The sequence below is a fragment of the Ascidiella aspersa genome, chromosome 9, assembly GCF_963924565.1.
Source record: "Ascidiella aspersa chromosome 9, kaAscAspe10.2, whole genome shotgun sequence".
Classification (NCBI taxonomy): Eukaryota; Metazoa; Chordata; class Ascidiacea; order Phlebobranchia; family Ascidiidae; genus Ascidiella; species Ascidiella aspersa.
The window spans coordinates 25,684,442-25,704,767 of NC_139455.1; the positions used below are offsets into that span (position 1 = coordinate 25,684,442).

Sequence of the window (20,326 nt, forward strand, 5' to 3'; positions counted from 1 at the left end):
CAAATCAGCACAGGGCGTCATTGGTCACGATGGCCCTAAGGTTTAATTTTATCTGAAAACTTCTAAGTTTGTTTTCGACGGTACAGTCGTAGTTAATTTGGTAAATTTCGCCCCAAGGCGGTTAGGTAAAACTTGTAAGATCTGTTCCCACTTGAATTTACATTTAATATGGCTACATAGTGCACTCCATCGTACAATTGTCCTTTTTGGCGCTACGTATATCATTTATTTACAAAACGAACACGAGACAAAATATCAGGAAACTGACAAAAAAGCGCTGAAGAATAATCGTATACGCGAGAGATTAGTGAAGAAATAAATAAAATCGTATAAAAAGGTAACGACGTGACAACATAAAAAAACAAATATTGTGTCAGGATGCGTGTTTAAGCAGCTTTGGAACATTTTACTGCGTTTCAAAAGTTTAATAGTGATAAATTGCAGCGCAGCTATATCCGTAGGATTTGCACTCAAAGCACTTTAGGCTTATTTTTTTATTACTAAGTGTACGGGAAAGCATTTCATACTTTTAAAATCAATTATAAAATCCAAAGCCAAAAAAAATATAAAACCAATGAAAAAAATTTTATGAAATGCAATGCAAAAAAAAATTTTGAAATGCAATCCAAAAAAACTATAAAATCCAATGCAAAAAGCATTATAAAATTTAATGCAAAGAAATATTTATAAAATTTAATGCAAAAAGTGTAGCACAAAGGACAAATGTAAAGTTCCAGAAAATCTATCTTGCGAGCAATTTGCATTTTACGTTGTTTCTCGTGAAGAACATTTAAAGATTTTAAAACAGTTTTAAATTTAAATTGAAGAGAGTACGGTCTTTGAATTGTTTTATTATGGTGTTGTGTTATTGGCTAAATATTGGGAAAGATAAAAAAAAATAAGTCGATTTATCAGATATTCCCGTTTTATATCTTTTTAAAAAAATTTTTTTAAAAGTTTCGACTTTATGCACTTAATATTTCATTAAATATTCTGGGTTTTTACTTTTTATTAAGATTGTCTCAAACATTTTGGATTTTTTTTTACGATTTTCGAAGAAAATGGCGAAATGTTTAAATGTTCCAGAATTTCATCTTGCGAGCATATTTTTTCTTGTGAAGAACATTGAGATATTTTGAAGCAGATTGAAGTAAAGATTGAAGAGTGTTTCGTTTTTTATACCTTTGAATATTTTATAAAATGTTCTGACTTTTATATTTTTAAGATTTCCTGAAATATTTTGGGTTTCTGCTTTTATGAGCATTCTATTAAAGATTTAAGAATTTTTTATTAAAATTTTAAAAGAAATTGGAAAAATTGGCCTCTAGTTAGCCTTTGAAGACTGTAAGGTGTGTGAAGTAATAAAATAACAAAAGGTAAAACGCGTTACAATCTCACACAAACGCTCGTCACAGTTTATTCGGTGCCAAGCGCTTTCCCCTTCAACAATCCACCTATCCACTTCCTCCAACGCTCGTACACCTTCAATGCCATCAGGAGCTCTTACGTCATCACGAATGACGTCACTTGCACGTGTGTATCTCCTTGCGTTGCGTGCATACGTCACACTGAACGTGGCAGCACCACTGGACCTGGCAGTTGCAGGTGCGACGGACTATGCGTAAGTGAGTTGTGTGACCACGACCACAACACAGAGAAGCGCAGTTCTTCTTCTTGCCGCAAATTCGACCTCGAGTTCCAGCGGAAAGTTTGCTGCCTTCGCAGTAACTCGGAGAATTCTCCAGGTAAACCATCTCCTTGTTCTTTGGGCTACCGTGCGAGGTGCTGCGTTTGGCCGCGGCGCCCGGGCGAAGGTTGTGGAACGATGGGGGCCGGCTGTTAAGGTGCCTTGACCCCCCTGGCCCCTGCTGGGCCGATTGGGCCGGGGGTGAGCGGTTCAGTTGGCGCCGCTTTTGGGAACGCGCCAAGACCAGCTTTGAACTTCCATGTGCGTTGTCGCCGCCAACCTTAAAATTAAGGTTGATATTGAGAAGACAAAAAGCATAAGTGAATTGCATTTCGGGAAAATGACCATTGTACTGGTTAAAGTGTAGCGTTTTTAGTCTTAAGAGGACAAATTATTAGAATACTTGAATTCTAAACTTGAGGCCAAAAAATTTAACATACTATGTTTGTTTTTCGATCTTCAAACCTGCATAGCTCAGTTAGTAGAGCGGTGGTCCCTGTATGACCGAGGTCATGGGTTCGAACCTCACTGCAGGCTAGTTTTTGAACAGGAAGCAGCAGACAACGGTGCTATGGTTGTTTCTCGACTTGCTCCCCCTGAGCCTGTGTAGCTCAGTTGGTAGAGCGACAGTCCCGCTATGACCGAGGTCGTGAGTTCGAACCTCCATGAGGTTGGCTGCTTTTTCGCCTTGCTTGCTTGTACTACATTCTAACTAGATCAACTAATATCAGTTGATCTATTGAAGGCTTTCGGTGCACTTTTGGTCCTAGTTACGCTTGCAAAAAGTTCCCCTCACCTTGACCGCCTTGTCGTAAGCCCGCTTTAGTTTTTTCCCGATCAGATCGAACGGAGCAAGCTTGTTCCAACAGGTTTTAGTTGTACAAGATCCCGACACACCGTGGCACTTGCACGACTTTAGCACGTTCGACTTCACAACCTGAAAATAAGGCGGTTCAAGTTTGATCTATAGGTTATTTGTAATTGTGTCCAAAGAAGAAACCAAATATAGCCGTTAACATGGCCGAAGCACTGAAATATGTTATATATTTAAGTTTGACTGCACACTTTTGCGAGATGTTGAAAATAATTTTGCGTAAAAACAGAAAATACGTTATTGGCTCAATTTTTCCTGTAAGAATGACCCCTTTTATGGCACGCAAGAATCCACACTATAAAAATCCTTCGAGCAAAATAAAATGGGTTCTACGAATCTAATGAAAGGCAGCGTAAGCTTACGAAGCCACAACCTAACAGTCGTTTCTCTTTCAACACCGATATATATTGTGGGGTGTATCATGGATGGAAGTCAAATTCAACTTTCAAACAAGCCGCTTATCCTGCGTATAATAAAGGTATACAGCTGTTTTTTCTACCATTACATTATTGTAAGAGTCACACACTTGATTTTCAACCTTTTTTGTCGATGAAAACGCTCTCAAATCTTGCTGAGAAAAAACTTCCTTCCAATTTAAAGCCCGCCCATTGTTCATCGCGTCGCCCTAGTGTTACGTCATCAATTGTCCCCCCTGCGCAGGCCCCGTGTCTCCCCCGGTTAAGCCCGGGATTGCGCGTCCAAACAATTCCAGCAGCCAACCATCGAAGGGTTTAGTTTGTAAGCCCGCGGATCTACCAACAGCTAATGGCGCATACTTTTAATGTACGACGCATACTTGGGACGTTTCGTATTGCTTCTGGTTGAATTTTTACCTCGGAGTTTTTTGCTTTTCCAGCAATTTTGTTTAGAAAAATATATAGACTTATTTGAAACGTTCAAAATGCTTTCTATACTTCAGTATGGGCTTTGATACTTATTCCCTCCATTGATATTTCTGTATTGTTCATATCGACTGATTTAATTATTTTTAAGTCACTTTTCTTTTTATTCGTTTTATATTGTGATATTATATATTGCATATTGCAATATATAATATCGGCGCCCATACAGCTCTAGGTATTTCTCTTTTCTATACTTAACATTGTGTGATGCTAAATATTTCCAAGAAGTTTGAATAGCGCTGTAAAGGATGACAACCCTCTGATGAAAAAATATCGAAATAACCTTCTTCCGTTTTACCTCTTGAATGACGCGTGCTCCACAAGAGCAAACTACTTTCACCTGTCCCGCCCCCTCAGCCTGAATAAACACCAGCTTATTCCCCTGTATCCAGTGGCCTGAATACAACTACTACAACCACTACACTGGTCACATACTGGTCATCGTTACAAGTAGCTGCTTCTCCACTCGAGATGCGGTCTGTTATGATCTATTGTTTGCTTACTAAGAGTGCTACCGACAAGTAAACATCGACGTTTCTTTCAAGAGCTTTCTTGCGATATGTTTTCTGTCTCTATAGGCTGTTAAGGATGCGAGTATGAGGTCGACAACAAACGGTTGTTGCTTACGATTTGTTTTACTTTTTTTTGACCAGTGTTTTCATGAGTACCCCTACGTAGGCTCTCTAAACGTTTTGTAGGTTTCTATATTTATAATGAAAACCATAAATCCTGTTATGACCTGTTGTTTGCTTAGTAAGAGTGCTACCGACAAGTAAACATCGGCGATTCCCTAAAGAGCTTTATACATGCGATATATATACTTGATTTTTTCTGTCTCTATATGATGTTACTTCCGAGTTTTTTTCCTTTGCTATACCAGTGATTTTTATGAGTGATCACCCCCTTTCCATAGGCTCTCTAAACGTTTTGTAAGTTTCTATAGTAATATTGAAAACCATAAATTCTGTTATGACCTGTTGTTTACTTAGTAAAAGTGGTATCGATATGCAACCAATGGTGTCTCCCTAAAGAGCTTACATGCGATATATATACTTGATTTTTCTGTCTATAGGATGTTACTTCCGATTTATTTATCATTTTCTACACCAGTGGCTTTCATTAGTGGTGCCCCCTTCTATAGTCTTTCAGAACTTTTGAACGATTCATTTGCGATTTGAGGAGTAGGGAAGTTGTACATTTCAAGGTGTTGGTTTAAGTGGTAAAATTGTTTTAAGGTTTAACTTCCAAACATTCATGCCATACTTCTATAAACTGCTGTTTTAGACAAGCCCTGTAGTGCTATCAATCTATTACGTTAACGTCACACCTTTCTTAACTAGCTTAAAAATGGATTTTAAGGTTTTTTTAAAAACAGCCACTCACCCTTATGCCTACGTCACTGTTGTGCTTATCGACCTTGGCCCTCGTGTCCCGGTGACCTTGACGTGACCTTAGGAACCTTCGAACGAAGTTGGCCGCGAAACGAACATTGTCGCCACAGCTGAAAGAATAATGGTGTTATTGGCACTTAAACATAACAGTATTATTTATAACGAAACTAAATGTAAATCTCGGTTAATAGGAAAAAAATGGTCAAAAAAAAGCCCAAGGCTAAAAATATACGCCACACTTGAAACGTAAAATTTCCAGGTTATTTCATCAAATGTTAAATTGCAACACAAAGGTCAAAGGTACTTGTTTTAAATCGCAGTTTTCGAAATAGTAACATAACACCTTGCGCTGTATACATTAGCTAAAAATTGGCCAATGACGATGTAATTTTGATATTAATGAAAGCACCATTAAAGATATAGATGCTCATTTTATTTTTACGTATTGCCCCGAGTATGGATGTTCGATCACCGTTAGCTTTATGCTGGCAACGCGTGGGTTGGACTACATATGCAGTGCAAAGTCATTTTTGTGAACAAATTAAAAAAAAAAACAGAGATTCGATCGCTCTTTGCTATCGTTCTTATCATGTCTAATAAAAAAGGTATTTATCGAAAAAGTTAAAACATTTTACTGAAACCAATATGAAACCGACTCATTAACACCCTTTGGTATAAAGTAGATTACAACTCACCCTCCCCAGACCCAGTTATCTTGAGGGGACTTCCCCCTGTACCCCTCATCACATGAGCACCTCTCCAGGAATCCACTCGCGCAAGATTTAGCGATCGTATGCGTGAGACCGGCAGATGAAATCGAGTAGAGGAAAGCAGTCTCTTTGTTGCCTGAATAAACGAAAAAATATATACATCAATATTATTAATGCAATCTAAATCGAGAATCGCGCGATTTAGAAAACTTTAAATTTAAAACATACATCACTGTGGTTTGGGAACCTTCCTAAATGTTGTCCTCTTGCTATTACGTACTGAGCAGTAGGACAAAAAATTAGGAAATAGATGCATGACTTTCCCTATATAACGATAATGCACGTTTTTAAAGAGATTTTATCAATTTAGCTTAATTTTGTTCTAAATATGCCAAATGTGTATTGCTCATATTAGAATTATACAGGGTGCTAAAGAGAATGTCAAACTAAAAACAATTTCCATATAGGTAATAAGAATATCAAAGCCTAAATAGAAGTAGGTATCATTTTGAATTAATAAAGACTTATTCGAAACGTTCAAAATGATATTCTTGTTACGTCTTACTACAACCTTCAACCATTATGCCCCAAAATTTCTATATAAATTTAAAATTCAATATAAAATACAAGATTATCTTGTAAATAAAAAAAACATCATAAAGTACTACTGGGCTTTTTCTTATTATCTCTCTCAAGATCCGCAATCACACAACGTTGTTAAGTTCTTCGCAAACCTCTTAATCGCTCCATGGTCGCCGATTGTTTGACAACTTTAATCCTTCCTATTTATCGCGGCGTCCCTTTGTCTTGACGCGAAACACAATTAAACAACCGCCATCGACAATCGCCACCTGACCACCGCGACGTTTGTGACGTAATAGGGATTGTCGTCATCAAACCGCGATTGGTTTAATTTCCTCTTTAGCGGTTTTCAATCTCAAACTTGGGAACTTCAAAGAAACATTTAAACTAGGTCATGACCGATACTTGACTTTTTTTTATATCGATTCCCGATATTTGGAAAAAAGTATCGCGATCTGATCCAATGCCTTATGACGTCATTATTTGCATTAAACAAGCAAACAAGTTTTAATTTAAACATTTCCGAAATTTCAGTTTGGGCTTTATATTTTTTACGGTATTCTACAACCTCCAACAATTTTACCTCAGACTTTTAAAACAAAGTTACCCAAAAAAATGTACCTTAGTAAAAAATTATACTATCCATTTTATTTTTAGAAGAATCAAGTCAGAAGAATAAACATAAACCGAAATCTATAAACGATTGGAGCATACTGGTTGGAGGTTGTAGTTAGACGCTGAAGAAATATCAAAGTCAGACAACTGTAAGTAGTAGAATTTTGTAAACATTTTGAATACATTTTATTCTTTTTAATCCCTTTTACAAGGATTCCTGCTTCCTACTTTTTTGGGGCTTTGAAAAACATGGTTGGTTGACCACACGAATTCCACGAATTCCATGTATTCTTATATTCATTGCAAATTGTCACCAATCAGTTTTACATGCGATTGTTCGATCAAAAAATCGTGTTAATGTCCCTGGTTTTCTGCTCTATTAACCAGATTGATCTGGTTGCTATTGGTTGAAACTCTAGTGACGTAAAAGCCGAAAAACTTTTAACCCCCCGCTGTTATTGGGGGTGATGGGTTAAAGGGGTTATTATCACATTACAATAGGGGTTATTATCACAACAATGTAGACTAAACCACATCTAGCGGTCGTTACGTAGGTCCCCTTGATTTGCACAACATATAAAACACAACTATTGCAACCTTAAGGCACCTAAACAGTTTGTTGGCTGCGTTTTATACAACATCTCTGACGTTTGTTCATGTTATGTAACATTGTATGTCAGTGCAACAATTCCAGGTCCTACCTCAATATTGTGGGTGGTCTTACTTCAAAGAGCTGCCATCTTACATTAAAAGGCAAACGTTTGCATATTTAGGCCTTCAAAGGAACTAGTTGGTGACGTTTTCTGACGTGTAACGATTTTTGGCCGGCGCACTATGTACTCACCTATTAAGGTTCAAATATGAAAGCCATGGGTATTTTGTTCTGTTTACCGTAGCGTGGATAATTTGACGCCTTATACATATTTAGGTATACGGAATTTTGTCTGGATTTCATGAAATTCTAACGTCTCTCGTCAGTAAGTCTGGACAGGAAGTTAAATTAAGTAAAGAAAACCAAAAAAACCTAAAATTGAACTGAGTATACCCTTTTTTATTTGCTTTTATTCTTACATTGACCTAATGAAGTACGGTCGTGAGAAAGGCACCAACAATGTGGTGCAATTTGTCGCTAAACAGTGTCGCCTGGTTTCTAGATTCTACCATTATAGTGTCACCCTAACCCTAATGTACGCTGGGGGTCCAAGACTAACCCTTCACCCATAGTTGTTCTATGTTTAAGAATTCGCGAACCCTATTGTTCCATGGGGGATACCACTGACCCCACACCCTTACCAAGTCGTTCTCTGTTTTAAGAATTCTATAGACGCAGTCCAAAACACCTCCTTGACCAATTTGGTATTGTAATGTGGGTGGTCCATCCAATTGCGGATTTGTTGCATTGAGATTGTTGAAGCAGAAATATTTACGCTAGCTATGTAGGGGTTTAAGGGCAAATAGCCTAGGTGCGAAAAATAGTTTTAACCAATTTATAGCTGAAGCAATGCCAACGAGTCACCCCATCCTTAATTTTGTGTCGACCTAACTGTAAAGTTCCAATTAGATGTTTGTAACACTTTGTTTAGCTGATGGCACATTAATGAAAGAACAGTTAAGTTAGTGTACACTTGCAATAGAATTACCACTTAATATTTACACGAACTACACTGGAAAGGGATAGGTAGATAGCACAATGTTTTCAGTTATTAAATGGATGGTGTGGATTAAGTAAAACGATTTGTTGTTTAAAATAAGGCACAGGGTGGTTGTACTTGCCAACCTTTTTTAAAAATACAAATTTAAAACGGGCAGTGTTTGAGCTTGGTTATACATTGATGCACCTGGTTAAAGTGCAAATAAACAATTGAGCTTGACTTTCAAGCTGTTTCCCCACAAATTGATTTGCGTAATAATTGCTCGGATGACACGTGAACGACTTGCAATTAGTTTTTATCGTTTCCTCAATTCTGTGACAGCATCGACCACTAAAACACGGTCTTTGAAAGTTCTGTGGCTTCATATAACGTCAGTTACCTTCTAGTGATGACTTTTAACAGGTCAAAGTGAAAGGTCGGTGTTTTTGTAACCTTGATGTCGCTAGCCTGCTCAGTTTAATTGTTGACCACAGAGAGTTTTTTAGGGTGTTGATATGTCCTTGTGTTTGGTGCAACCAAATTCCTTTTGGTTTATGATTGGGTTTTTACGGTAGCAACGCAAGGCACAGAACACAAGTTTAAACTTGGTTATTATTTAAGAAAACAAACTGGAAGGAATCGTGTGAAAAATAGAATAAATGGAGAATGCTTACTTAAACCTAATCAAGCATGTTTGTGTAAAATTATAACAATTGGCTATTTCTTTCCCTATTTTGTTATCAAGTGATCAGTTTTCAGAATAAACGTTTTCGTTCTGCTATGGTAGCGAATTATGTTTTCCCTTTTCTAATGTAATAAACTTTTTCGCAAATATACTTAAAGCAGTTAAATTTCTCTCTCGGAAGTTCCCAGTTTGTATTAGTTCTGCTGCGTAACACAAATAATAAAACTCAAATAGTATTAAACTATTCGAAAGTTATTTTTTCCCACCCACCTTTATAAAGCAGCTTAATCCTGGCCGACCCTAGCGAGCAATTCCATCTCTCGAAGCGGAACTGGTACTGGCACTCTGCTGCCGCCATGTGGGTGGCCTGTTTAAGGACCTGGGGAAGTCCCGAGTCCCTTTTGCACTTCCTCCTCTGGCTGGAAGTGAGCTTGAATCCATCACACAACTTCCTTGCTGATCCCTTCTCAATGCGATCAGGAACAACAAGAGGAGTCAGGTTCCCGAACTTTGAGCTCATGAAATCTGATCTTGACACAAAATCTGGGTCATCCAGGCCCAAGAACGGCTCGAAATTCGATGCCTGGTGGTTCCGGGCCTGTGTCCGGTTCCGGTTCCACGCTAGGCCTCGATGGTTGACGCTAGAGGGCACCTGTGAGTTTGGGAATGATGACGCAATCATGTAGGAGGAGGGATTTGGGTATAGAGCGTTTAAATCACGCTTTTTACCGCTCTCTCGCTCGTTGCGGATTCGAGCCTGTGACCTTCGGAAGATGCGACCAAGATGCCTTGTTAAGTTAAAACGAGCTTCTTCGCTTAAAGCAGGACGCCTTCTGTATATCGAAGCTTGTTGTGTGTCTCGGGGTCTGTGCGTGTGGGTTCCCGAGGAACCGGGGACTTCCCTTTGGGCCGGAACACCCCCTGGTCTGTAGTATGGTAAAGAATTTGATGTACTTCTACTACTAGCTTGTCTCCTTCGGTCGTAAGAACTCGGTAAATCTCGTTTTCCAGTTTCTTTTGAACCTGTGTGGAATTGACAGTTGGTCAGAAGTTGGCTTTTGGATTTGTTTGTTGTTAATTACGCTTTGGTTTGTTTGTTTTTATTAATTGCAGTGAATTATTAACATCTAGAAGCACGATATGGCGGTATTTGGAGTAACTTAAGCATATTAAGATTGTTTTTTTTTAAACTAATTATCACGGATCTTTAGGTCAGATCTTTTAATCAAATTTAACGAAAAAATTCTTAGCTGTTTTCGCGCAAATTATCTGGTGTCAAAATGGACCAGGATTTAAGGAATTTGAATATAGGTGAACGTTTTGTATTTTCGTGGTCCCTGTGCTACAATTATTACTTCTACTTTGCCATAAAAAATCAAATCGAATTAATGAAATATAAATCTAAGCATCTTACCTGTTTCTTTGGGCGCCTGTGACATCGGCCTCAGGAACACTGGTTTGTATTCCTTTGATCTTTGTGGAATTTCAGCATCTTGGTTCCAGGAATCTGAGTCTTCTAATGATGAGGATGCAAGACTGGAGGAGAGAAGCCACACATCTGGGAGCTGGCCTTTGGCTGTCAGTCTACAAGTAGAAGGGATATTTGTAAAGTTCCATAAAACATCGGGACATTGAGTTATTGCCCGCAAAATGTTTTTGTTTGTCCACCAATTAGCTAAAGTAAGAGACAGTAGGTAGAGTATAGGTAGGGGTTGTTGCTGGGTTCTTTTGAATGACCTAAAAAGTGATCGGAGAATATTTTGCAAATCAGTAGCGGTCTGAATCCTGATTCATCTAGGCCGCACATTATACCACAATTAAACCTGCAAGCTTTGTATTATTGAAGCATTTGTGACACATTGCAAATTGAACTTTTTAAATATACCCAACCTCTTGTTTCTCCAACCGGAAAAAGACCCAATAAATCGCGTTAAACCAAACAAATCTTTTACCAGTATTTTATACTAAAGCTTGGAATAGTGACAATTGGAAAAGGTTACTTAACTAAAACAATAACAAAAAACTTCTCAACCGTTATATTATTGAGGTATTGGTCGCACATTGTAAAGCAGCTCAACCACCTAAATAAACCACATTATCTGTTTATCCCACCTGAAAAAAACCACCATATCACTTTAAAATCGATCAATTCTCCCACCGCATTTCACACCACAATGTGCCAAACAAAATGGCGTCGCCCCAATTTACCCAAACCCCAGCCCCTTCCCACGACAAGTATTGTTGCCAATCAAACACCCAAGGGTCGCATTGCATCTTCTCACCCTCCCCTACTTTCCCGACCCCCTTTCGGCGTCCATTGTCGCCCATTGATGACGTAAACAATGGCCAAAATCTCGGCTAGTTTGACTCCTGTCTAAAAACCTTCGATGAAAGTTTGAGATAAGATTCTTTGAGTTGGGAATTGGATTAAGCGGCGATTTCACATTAGAGTGTGTTATGTTAGGGTGCTCAATGGTTAGTTTTTAAACCTCTTTATTGCTAAAGGTCTTAAACACCCAATTTGCACAGTACAGAAGAAAACAAGGCTGATAAAAGTTTGTCAAACAATTCGATCACATTTTCGCGTGTTTTCTTCGTGTGTTGGATGGCCAAATTTCAAGTGATAAAAAAAGTTTCATATCTTTGCTTTCGGTGTCTTTATTAAACATAAAAAATATTTTGTTTGGAGAAAATTTTCCAATTTGCTGAGTTTTCAAACTGGGTCGTGGTTGGATCAAAGTGTGCTAGAACACATTTCGGCGAGGTTTCTGGATGTTTTGAGGGAACACCAGCAGCTACAAGATGCTAATGGGTGTTTCTGTCAACTAACAAACTTCAATCAGAAGGTCGCAACCCTAGAGTCAAATTACAAAGGCAGCATTTATCATTTACCATTTGCTCGCAAAAAAAAAGAAAAAACACTTGCTTCTTTGCAAGAGAGAAAACGGAGTTTTGCTCTCTGCTTATTTTCCAAGTCAGTAGAGCGGCAATCCTGTCGAAAAGGCGCAATTAACATATCGGGCGAGAGAAAGTAGTGCGCGGCGTGTAATGGTCCGTATCTAGGAAGAGCTCCGGTGCTTTTTTAGGCCACTTTGTGTCCGGTTCGACACTTGGTTTGCAATATAAGGAACGTGGGCAAACTTTTTAGTGAATTTCTCATTTAGCGAAGTCGCAAAGGGCTAATCGTCCGTGGGTGTGAAATTAGAATACTTGGACAGATCAAAAGTTAATAAACCAGCTATCATGTCCTTATTTACATCAATTTACTGTTAAATTTCCTTATGAAATGTCTGTACACTTTACTTTTAACGGGCCGAAACTTTTATTTTATGAGAATTTTCTGCCTTTTAATTCCGAACCTTTTTCCTAATTATATTTTGCCCCAAAATCAAAACTTAACACTAAATAGTAAAATTTTCGTAAAACTAGTAAAACTGACACATATTTATGAACGAGTTTGTCGTATTTTTGCGAAATGTTCCGAATCGTTATCGTAATCAGTCTATTAATTTGCAAACTTTTTTCAATTTTAACCTTGCCCAAAAAACTAAACTTTCCCAAAAATAGTTAATAGTTACTTTAAAACTGACACATATTTATAAAAGTATGTTCCCCTTTTTCAATTTAAAAAAGGAAATGTTCCCGAACCGTTATCGTAATACCAGTCTAGCCAACCGTAAGTCGAAGCCGTCACTGGAAAGGAATTCGGGTTCAATAATGGCGAAAGGATTTCGTTTTATTTGTGGTGGGCGGAGCTAATGGCTCTCTCTAAATCTCCACTTGCCAGGGACATGTTTAAGTGCCCCTTAACGGGAGATCTGCCGAGACCTTGCTGGTTTGATTTAACTTATTACGTAACAAAACCAAACAATGCTGGATTGTCACTGAATATATAATTTTTTGGTTTTTTAAAAATGGTAAAACTAAGGGCTTTACCAATTGGGATTAACCTATGGGTAATTAATAACCCCTAAAAAAGGTAATTTTGCAATTTTATAGGGGTAATTTTGACATTGATATGATACCTTTTGCAATTGAAAAGCAAAAAAAAAGTATCCAGCCTTCCATTTGTTTAAATTTTGTATTTTTATTCGCAAATTATACTTCTAATGTTGTTTATTTCCTTATTGATTTATTTTATTACTTCTTTTACATAAAGTCTAATTAGAATTCATTAAATATTTCTTAGGCATAACAAGACTAAAAAGGTTAAGAACCACTGCTGTAAATACTTGGTTCTCCTAACGTAAACAAACTAGGTATTTTGATATCACTGTGTGTTGTCCAAATCAGACATTTTCAGCTGCTCAGCTTGGGCAAGCTTCAAGCAAAATAAAAGCCAAACCTGCAGGAGCCTTGCAATTAACTGTAACCGACGTATAGCGTTACCTTGCCTTTATTTACTGGTTTTATCCCAAAGAGCCAAAGAGAAACTGGCTTCGGCAAAAAGCGAAGTGACTGGAATGAAAATGGATCACGAAACGTAAACCAAGCCGTGTTTATCGTCTGGGAGTCTCTGACCAAATCTGGAGCTAGAATGGTTGTGCGTTCACTTGGAAAGCCACAAAGTCAACTATTCTTACCCAGGGGGGCAAGTGGCTTTCTGGGGGTGAATTTCGTGAGGTGGGCTTAATGCCATTTAGCAAGTGCGTCATTGGACCGATGAAAAATTGCGCGGGCGTATGCTTTTGTGACGTTTTCTGCTGGTAATTGTGAATCACAATGGCGAAATCCTGCCGACAAAATCCCGTTTTGTGTCGACAGAGTTTGCTGGAAATCCCTTTAATGCCACTTTAGTTTATTTCAATTGAGTGGCTTCCTAAGGACTACAAGACTTCCTTTTACATTTCCGCCCACATTCAACTTGAGGTACGATCCTTGTGAGACATACGGGCGATTAACATCTTCCTAGACACGGGACTTTGCACATTTATAGAAAACATTCGCGTGAAAAGATCGCGGCCTCAAGCCATATCCTGGCAGCAACAAGTCCTTTACACTCAGTTTGTTATCCAGTGAGAAACCAGCTATTTGCGTCACTTGTAAGTCCTTTATTTCTCACGGCCGATTTTTCTGTAGATTACGTGTTGAAAAAGGTTAAAGATTCATCCCTTACACACCATTACAACCTCAATAGCTTTTCGTGGGAATATCGCGGCCCAATTGCCCGTGTTTTGGGTTGTCTAGAAATCGTTCGTCTGTTAATGGAGTCCAATTGCGACTCGTTTTGTCTCCCCCGTAAATTGGCATTGCCCCTTGTAAAGAAGTAGTGTGTTGTTTCAGTTTGGATTGGGTTGAAGACCTATAACCCCTGGTTTGCAAATTGCGGTGTTGTGTTTCTGATTAACCACATTGTTTATTCTGTTTTGTTGTTGTTGTTTTCGGAAGAGCTGTAGTTTATAGAAGCTTGGTTCATTTCATAAGGGTTATAAAATGGATAAAATTATAATCCTGAAATGGAAAGAACCAGCAATTTTTTTTTGATCAGGCAAACTCGCAACGAGCATACAGCTAAAAACGATTTTGAAATTTTATGAAAACGAAACCCACCAAAAACCCTTCCCGGACAGTTTTAAGAAAGATAAATTTTTTAGGTGATTTTGGTATGAAAAACGTGAATTTTGGTTTGAAAAATATAAATTTGGTTTAAAAATATGAATCAGTAAAACTTGCAAACAACTAAAATAGATTTCAAAAAGTGATAAAAGTGATGAATGACACAAAATGATTTTATGCGCTCCCAATTTTTCGCCAGCCCTAGCGATTTACAAGAGGGGACGAATAACTTTCGATAAGTAGCTTCTAGCACGACATGCTGTACTTAAAAGGCGGCCTTCTCTCGAGTCCCATCTTCGACCCAACTCCTACACAACGCTCCCCACTCGACTGGGATGTGGCGAACCTGTGCAAATATCAACTCAACACTTGGCGATTCGAGTATCGAAACATTGTGCAGCGGATGTCTCCCACCAACCCATGCGAAATATAAGAACTGGACATCTTACGCTGTAGGTTAAACATTAGCATTATATTGCTAGGTATATTAGTTGAATACACAATTACATCCATATAGACTACAGTAATGCACTCTTTTATGTACAGCCTCATTAGGTCAGCAGGTAACTCTTTCTTGATCCATTTTGCCATTTTTACTAACTGAGGAATTTAACAACGAGAAATATATAGGACTGGACATGTGACGCTGTTGTTTAACTGTTGTTGTTTGCGAAGGATTTAAGTTAAATTCACAATTACGACCATACAGAGTAATCTCGAGTATCGAAATATCGTTCAACGGATCGTTCGACCACGCAAAATACATACGCGGGCCAGTCAGGGTGGAATAATATTTAAGAGCCCATGAAAAGCTATCAAAGGCTGAGAACCACTGTCCCTAGCGTATTACACTTGGACGTCATTTCGAGTGTTGACCCAGGACTTGTAGTGATTTGATGGAAAACTTTGTGGAAATGCTACGAAAATATCCTAATGGACCCAAATATAGATGTTCGTGTTTTTAGATTGGTGTGAAGTTTTATTTTTAGCCTTCTACTTTACTTGAGTGGACTGTAGTGATTGCCTTGATCGAACGTTTTACTGAACAACCTCAGTGCGTAAATTCCCACAGTTCTTTAATGCTATAGTCTAAGTTTGTGATGAAGAGACCAAATTAAACACGGATTGCGGTATAACAGCTTAACAAAACCATTGCGAATCCAAGTTTTGCGCAAAAATTAACCTTAAATTGTTTTAAAGAAAAACCTTTGCCTAATAACGTTTGGGAAATAAAACAATGAAGAATTTTAGAGCACATTAATTAGTCAAAACTTTGGTAAACGTTTAAAAATTCGGACATTAAAATGGCAAGTTAGTTTTTTTCTGTTACTAAACGCATATTTTTGAATATAAAACTCCGTTATATATCTGACAAAGTTATTAAAGACATTGACACATCTTAACCTTACTCTGTTTGGATTTGATAGTAATTTTACGTCTTCGTAGAAACAGTAGGCGTAACAGTAGCGATTTTCCTGCCACATTTAGAATCGCCTGATAACCACGTCACCCCAGTTTACCAAGCCCCAGTAGTAATACAGTCACCATTGATGAAACCCTAAGTTGACAGTAACAACATCGCCATTCACAACATTCCCGGGCAAGAAGCTACAACTTAACAACCTGTAAACAAGCGATTAACAAAGACTGGGGCGCAAATAACAAGGGATAATCGCGCCGGCGGGAACCAACAAAGACGAAATGCCGCCAGTGGGGATTAACACAATGAGTTTCTCGCCACAGAGAGATGATTGGGCCTGAGGTCCCGGGTTTTTGAGCTTTCCCGTGATTTCAATGCGTTAATGCGTTGATATAATGACGAGGCGTGTTTAGGGTGAAGACAGTAACTCAACTCGATTTCCATTCAACGGGGCGGGGATGAGTTGATGGGCTGGCGACCAAATAACCGTTTCTTGAGGGAAATGGTAGCAGGAAATCGCCCGGGTATTATTTTGACAGATTTTTAAGACCCTCGAATTGTTTGGAGCTAAATGGCAAAAAAAGCGATAAAATTGATATTTGACAAACCGGTTTTCCTTAACATGTTTAACGGTTGTTGCCCACGCCGGCTGTTCTATATTTAAATGTAATAAGTATTAATTTGTTTACCGATTTTTTTATGGTTATGTTCATACTTATGTAAAAAATATTTTTGCCTCCCTTTTTAGGGGTGTTTTGCGTTCCAAACAGACCTTAAAAGTATTGCGTTACGTGTTGTTTTTCCTGCAAAGTCGTTACTTTGACGCCCAGTTTATGTTTGCAGATTTAAAAAGCAAATATTCACTTTTAAAAGCGCAGTACTTAATCATATTTTACAGTTGTGATATACATACAGAGAAGACCATATGTGTCACGAATGAAATAAATATTGTGGTGTTTACATCAGAATAACGTGTAAGAAAACTATAATATCACTTGATCCGCAAAATCATATGTTTATTGTCATATTTCCAGGCGAGGCTACGTTGTTCTACGAATACACTTGCTCAAAGAATTCAAAAGAAATCCCAAAGGTAAGTTAAAACTAGTCAACAAATTAACAACTGCACAAAGACTCTGCCCAAAATGTCTGACACCATCACGTTTTATTATTGATTAGCTTCGGGTCAAAAGTGTCGCGCGCTAAGTGTTTAGAATTGCACCAAAAAGTTGAAAACCAGACTCCGCTGTTTCGTGTTCAATGCATTCCTGGCCTAAGAGCAGCAACAAACCAACTTCTCTTCAGGTACCATTCCGTTTAAACAACACGGGACACAATGCGCGCTGCTGGAGTATTGCACCTGTACAACTTGCATTGGCTCGCGCGAGCAAAACACAATGGCGCCGCGAGTCGCCGACAACGCGGCACTGTTACGTCACAATGCCTCCACAAACGCCGAGATTAGCGTGGATTTATGGCGAGATAACTGACCGGGACCCTAGCTTTTGACTGGTCTCCAGCAAAAAACGCCCCGCTGATTTTTTAAGTGAATTAATTGCGGTTACAGGTGTGTTCTTTTTTAAATCCTATATTCAAACACGAATTTGGGTTTGGCTAATTTCAAAGACTCATTAAGGTTATCTGCAGGTACATTCGCAAAATATACTAATGATTAAGGTCACAGTTCTGCTTTTTTAAATCGCATATTAGGCTGTTTTAAACAGTGGAGATCTTAATTTTGCTTGAACAAAAAATCAATCCATACACTCTTCAAGGAATAAAGTTGGAAATAAAAACTTTTTACAAAGTTCTGTTTGCAAGAGGCCGTCATCGAATCCAGGGCTAAGTGTGTGGTACGACTTGTAAATTTACACGTGAATTTATAAGTTAGAATTTTTAACTTTGATGAAAATTACCCCGGGTGGTCATTTTCCATCCCAATAGTTTCCAGTTGGCTTACCCCCTTGAATTGACCCCGTTGTGGAGTCAAATCGGGGTCAAGACAGGGGCCAACCTCTTTAGGCCGACTGGGCCAAACACCCCTCCACCCCCCTTAAACTAACCCCCCAAAACATCATTTCACGGACCAATTCCTCATTAAATTGGGAGCCCGGGCAATTTCGCTGTCTCGAAAACCCCAGGATCTCGATTCTTAAAATGGATTTTTCTCACAATTTCGAGTTCCATAATAATCGACTGTTTACGTTTTAGGCGCGATATTTGAGAAAACGGGAAATCAATCGTTCGATAGAACCCTTCGCATCGGAATATTTTTCAATGTTGAATGAAAGCAGAATAGCCTACTGTGAGGTTTTTTGATTTATGAGAAAGATATATGCTTCGGGGCTACGTTGTAAAATGTTGTGACGGCAACGTTCGTATATAATTTGTACGAATTTTAAGACAAAGTAATAACAACAAAACCTATATAGAAACTAGTAGGTTTATATTGCTTGAACGTTCTAGAAAATCTTAACTAATTTTTATATCTTAATTAAAAGGTTTAACATTTTTCTGTCTTACTAAGTCCTCCCAAACATTGTGCTCGAATTTTTAATTTCAATATTAGCATTTTTAGATCTCTTGTGGAAGTTAGTTTGTCATCACACTATAGGTTTTATAGAGTTAAATCCAGACTGATAAAAAAAATAATTCTAAAGATTTAGTTTGCACATTATGTATGAGTCTGGGACGGTTTAAAACTAAGAAAGGCGGAGCGATTTAAAAAAATATTCGACTTTTGTAAGTTTGTGACATACCAGAAACGCGATTAATTTAAAGTCTTTTTTAAGCATTTTTCTGTTTTTTTGGGTAAGACAAAAAATGGCGATAATTTGCATAACTCACCCAAAGTAGGCGTCGCAGGTGGATAGAAGCAAGTTAGCCACAAGGATCTTTAGGAACATCTTGAATGATCCTCGCATAACTCCTTTGATCAAAACTTGTGTCCAACAAACTTCACAAAAGCTTGCTTAAATCCTTTTCACAGTTCACTTTCACAATTTTCTTCGAACCGAAACAAGTCTTTCCGGTGCAAATTTTGTATCGTTTTTTTTTGGTTCAAATTGTTCGCAGCAAAGTCAGCTGTCCGCTTCTCGCGGTTGCTTTGTTACGTCACTAGTGCGCTGGCAATAGGGCCGAGTATTGCTTCCACTTTTGGGCGGCGAGTCTCTTTCACACGCGACAGAAATAAACTTCTTGGCGTGATGACGTAGGGACGTTGCGACGCACAGATCACAGGGAAAGTTGACTGAAATTAACCTTTATGTTTATAGAGAGAGCCTGAAACGATATATAAGGTTAAAATGGCTAAAACATGAACACGCCGCCCATCGCTAATGTTTATGCAGCGCACAATAATCGTCTTGTTTGCGTATGAAGCCGGAACTTAAAAACAAGTTAAAAGTATAAAACTCAAACTCACATGAAAAAACGCAATAAAAATTATGACGCCTAGAATTAACATTAAAGTTATGAGAGCTTATGTTGTACAAAGCCAGTAAAAAAACAATAAAAACAAACACCCTTTGATTAAACCTCCTCTCCTAAGACGAACTGCAGTGTTTGTAAAAACTAAATATTTGAAGCAACCGAAAACTTACAGCGGTTAAAAACAGATCTTTAGGTATAAACACACCACAAATATCCGGGGAACCTGAAACCTGAGTAAATGGGACTGTAAGCAACTGCAAAATTTTACGCACCGTATTCTTTTTTATATCACCTCACCTCAATTCGAGTCTACGTCTGGATGGAAGTTGGGCGAAGCTAAATACTCATTAATCGATATGTCTTCCTGTGCTTATCACTTCTCTATGACTTTAGCAGACTCCGAAGCCAAAGCATATTTGACCGAGTATCAGCGGACAAACTTGGCGTGAACTCTTGAGTCTCATATTCCAAACACTAAACCACCAAAGCATGAACAGCGTATGACTTTGACAGGCCAAAGGGGTCGTAAGCTAACAAGCAAAAAAATGTACAAACTTGCAATGCTCTCTCCGTTGATACTCCCGAACTAAACGACAACAGTGTTTGACTTAAACAGACTTGACTAGCCATGAGCGAACATAGAAAAACTGGCAAAACTGCAATGAACTTTTCAGCCTGATACTCATTGAATTAAAACGGCATCAGCGTATGACTTTAGCAGAGAAGCCATGAGCTTACTTAAAAAAACAGGGCAAACTTTACTTAAACTTTTAATTCTGATACTTCCAACGCTAAAACGCAAAAGTGTATGACTTAAGCAGCCAATAGAAGCCATAAGCTG

The 20,326-nt window shown here is 38.3% G+C and overlaps 1 protein-coding gene across 1 annotated transcript; it reads right to left on the reverse strand.

Annotated features, from left to right (window-relative positions):
- Positions 1-688: 688 nt before the first annotated feature.
- On the reverse strand, positions 689-19,330 carry LOC146134654 (protein Wnt-9a-like). The gene is made up of 7 exons (XM_083396772.1): positions 18,901-19,330; positions 10,492-10,661; positions 9,348-10,100; positions 5,550-5,700; positions 4,847-4,964; positions 2,484-2,624; positions 689-1,967 (listed from the first exon to the last, which is right to left on the reverse strand). The coding sequence occupies exons 1-7, from the start codon at positions 18,975-18,977 to the stop codon at positions 1,524-1,526; spliced, it is 1,854 nt and encodes a 617-aa protein (XP_083252898.1). The 5' UTR covers positions 18,978-19,330; the 3' UTR covers positions 689-1,523.
- Positions 19,331-20,326: the final 996 nt, after the last annotated feature.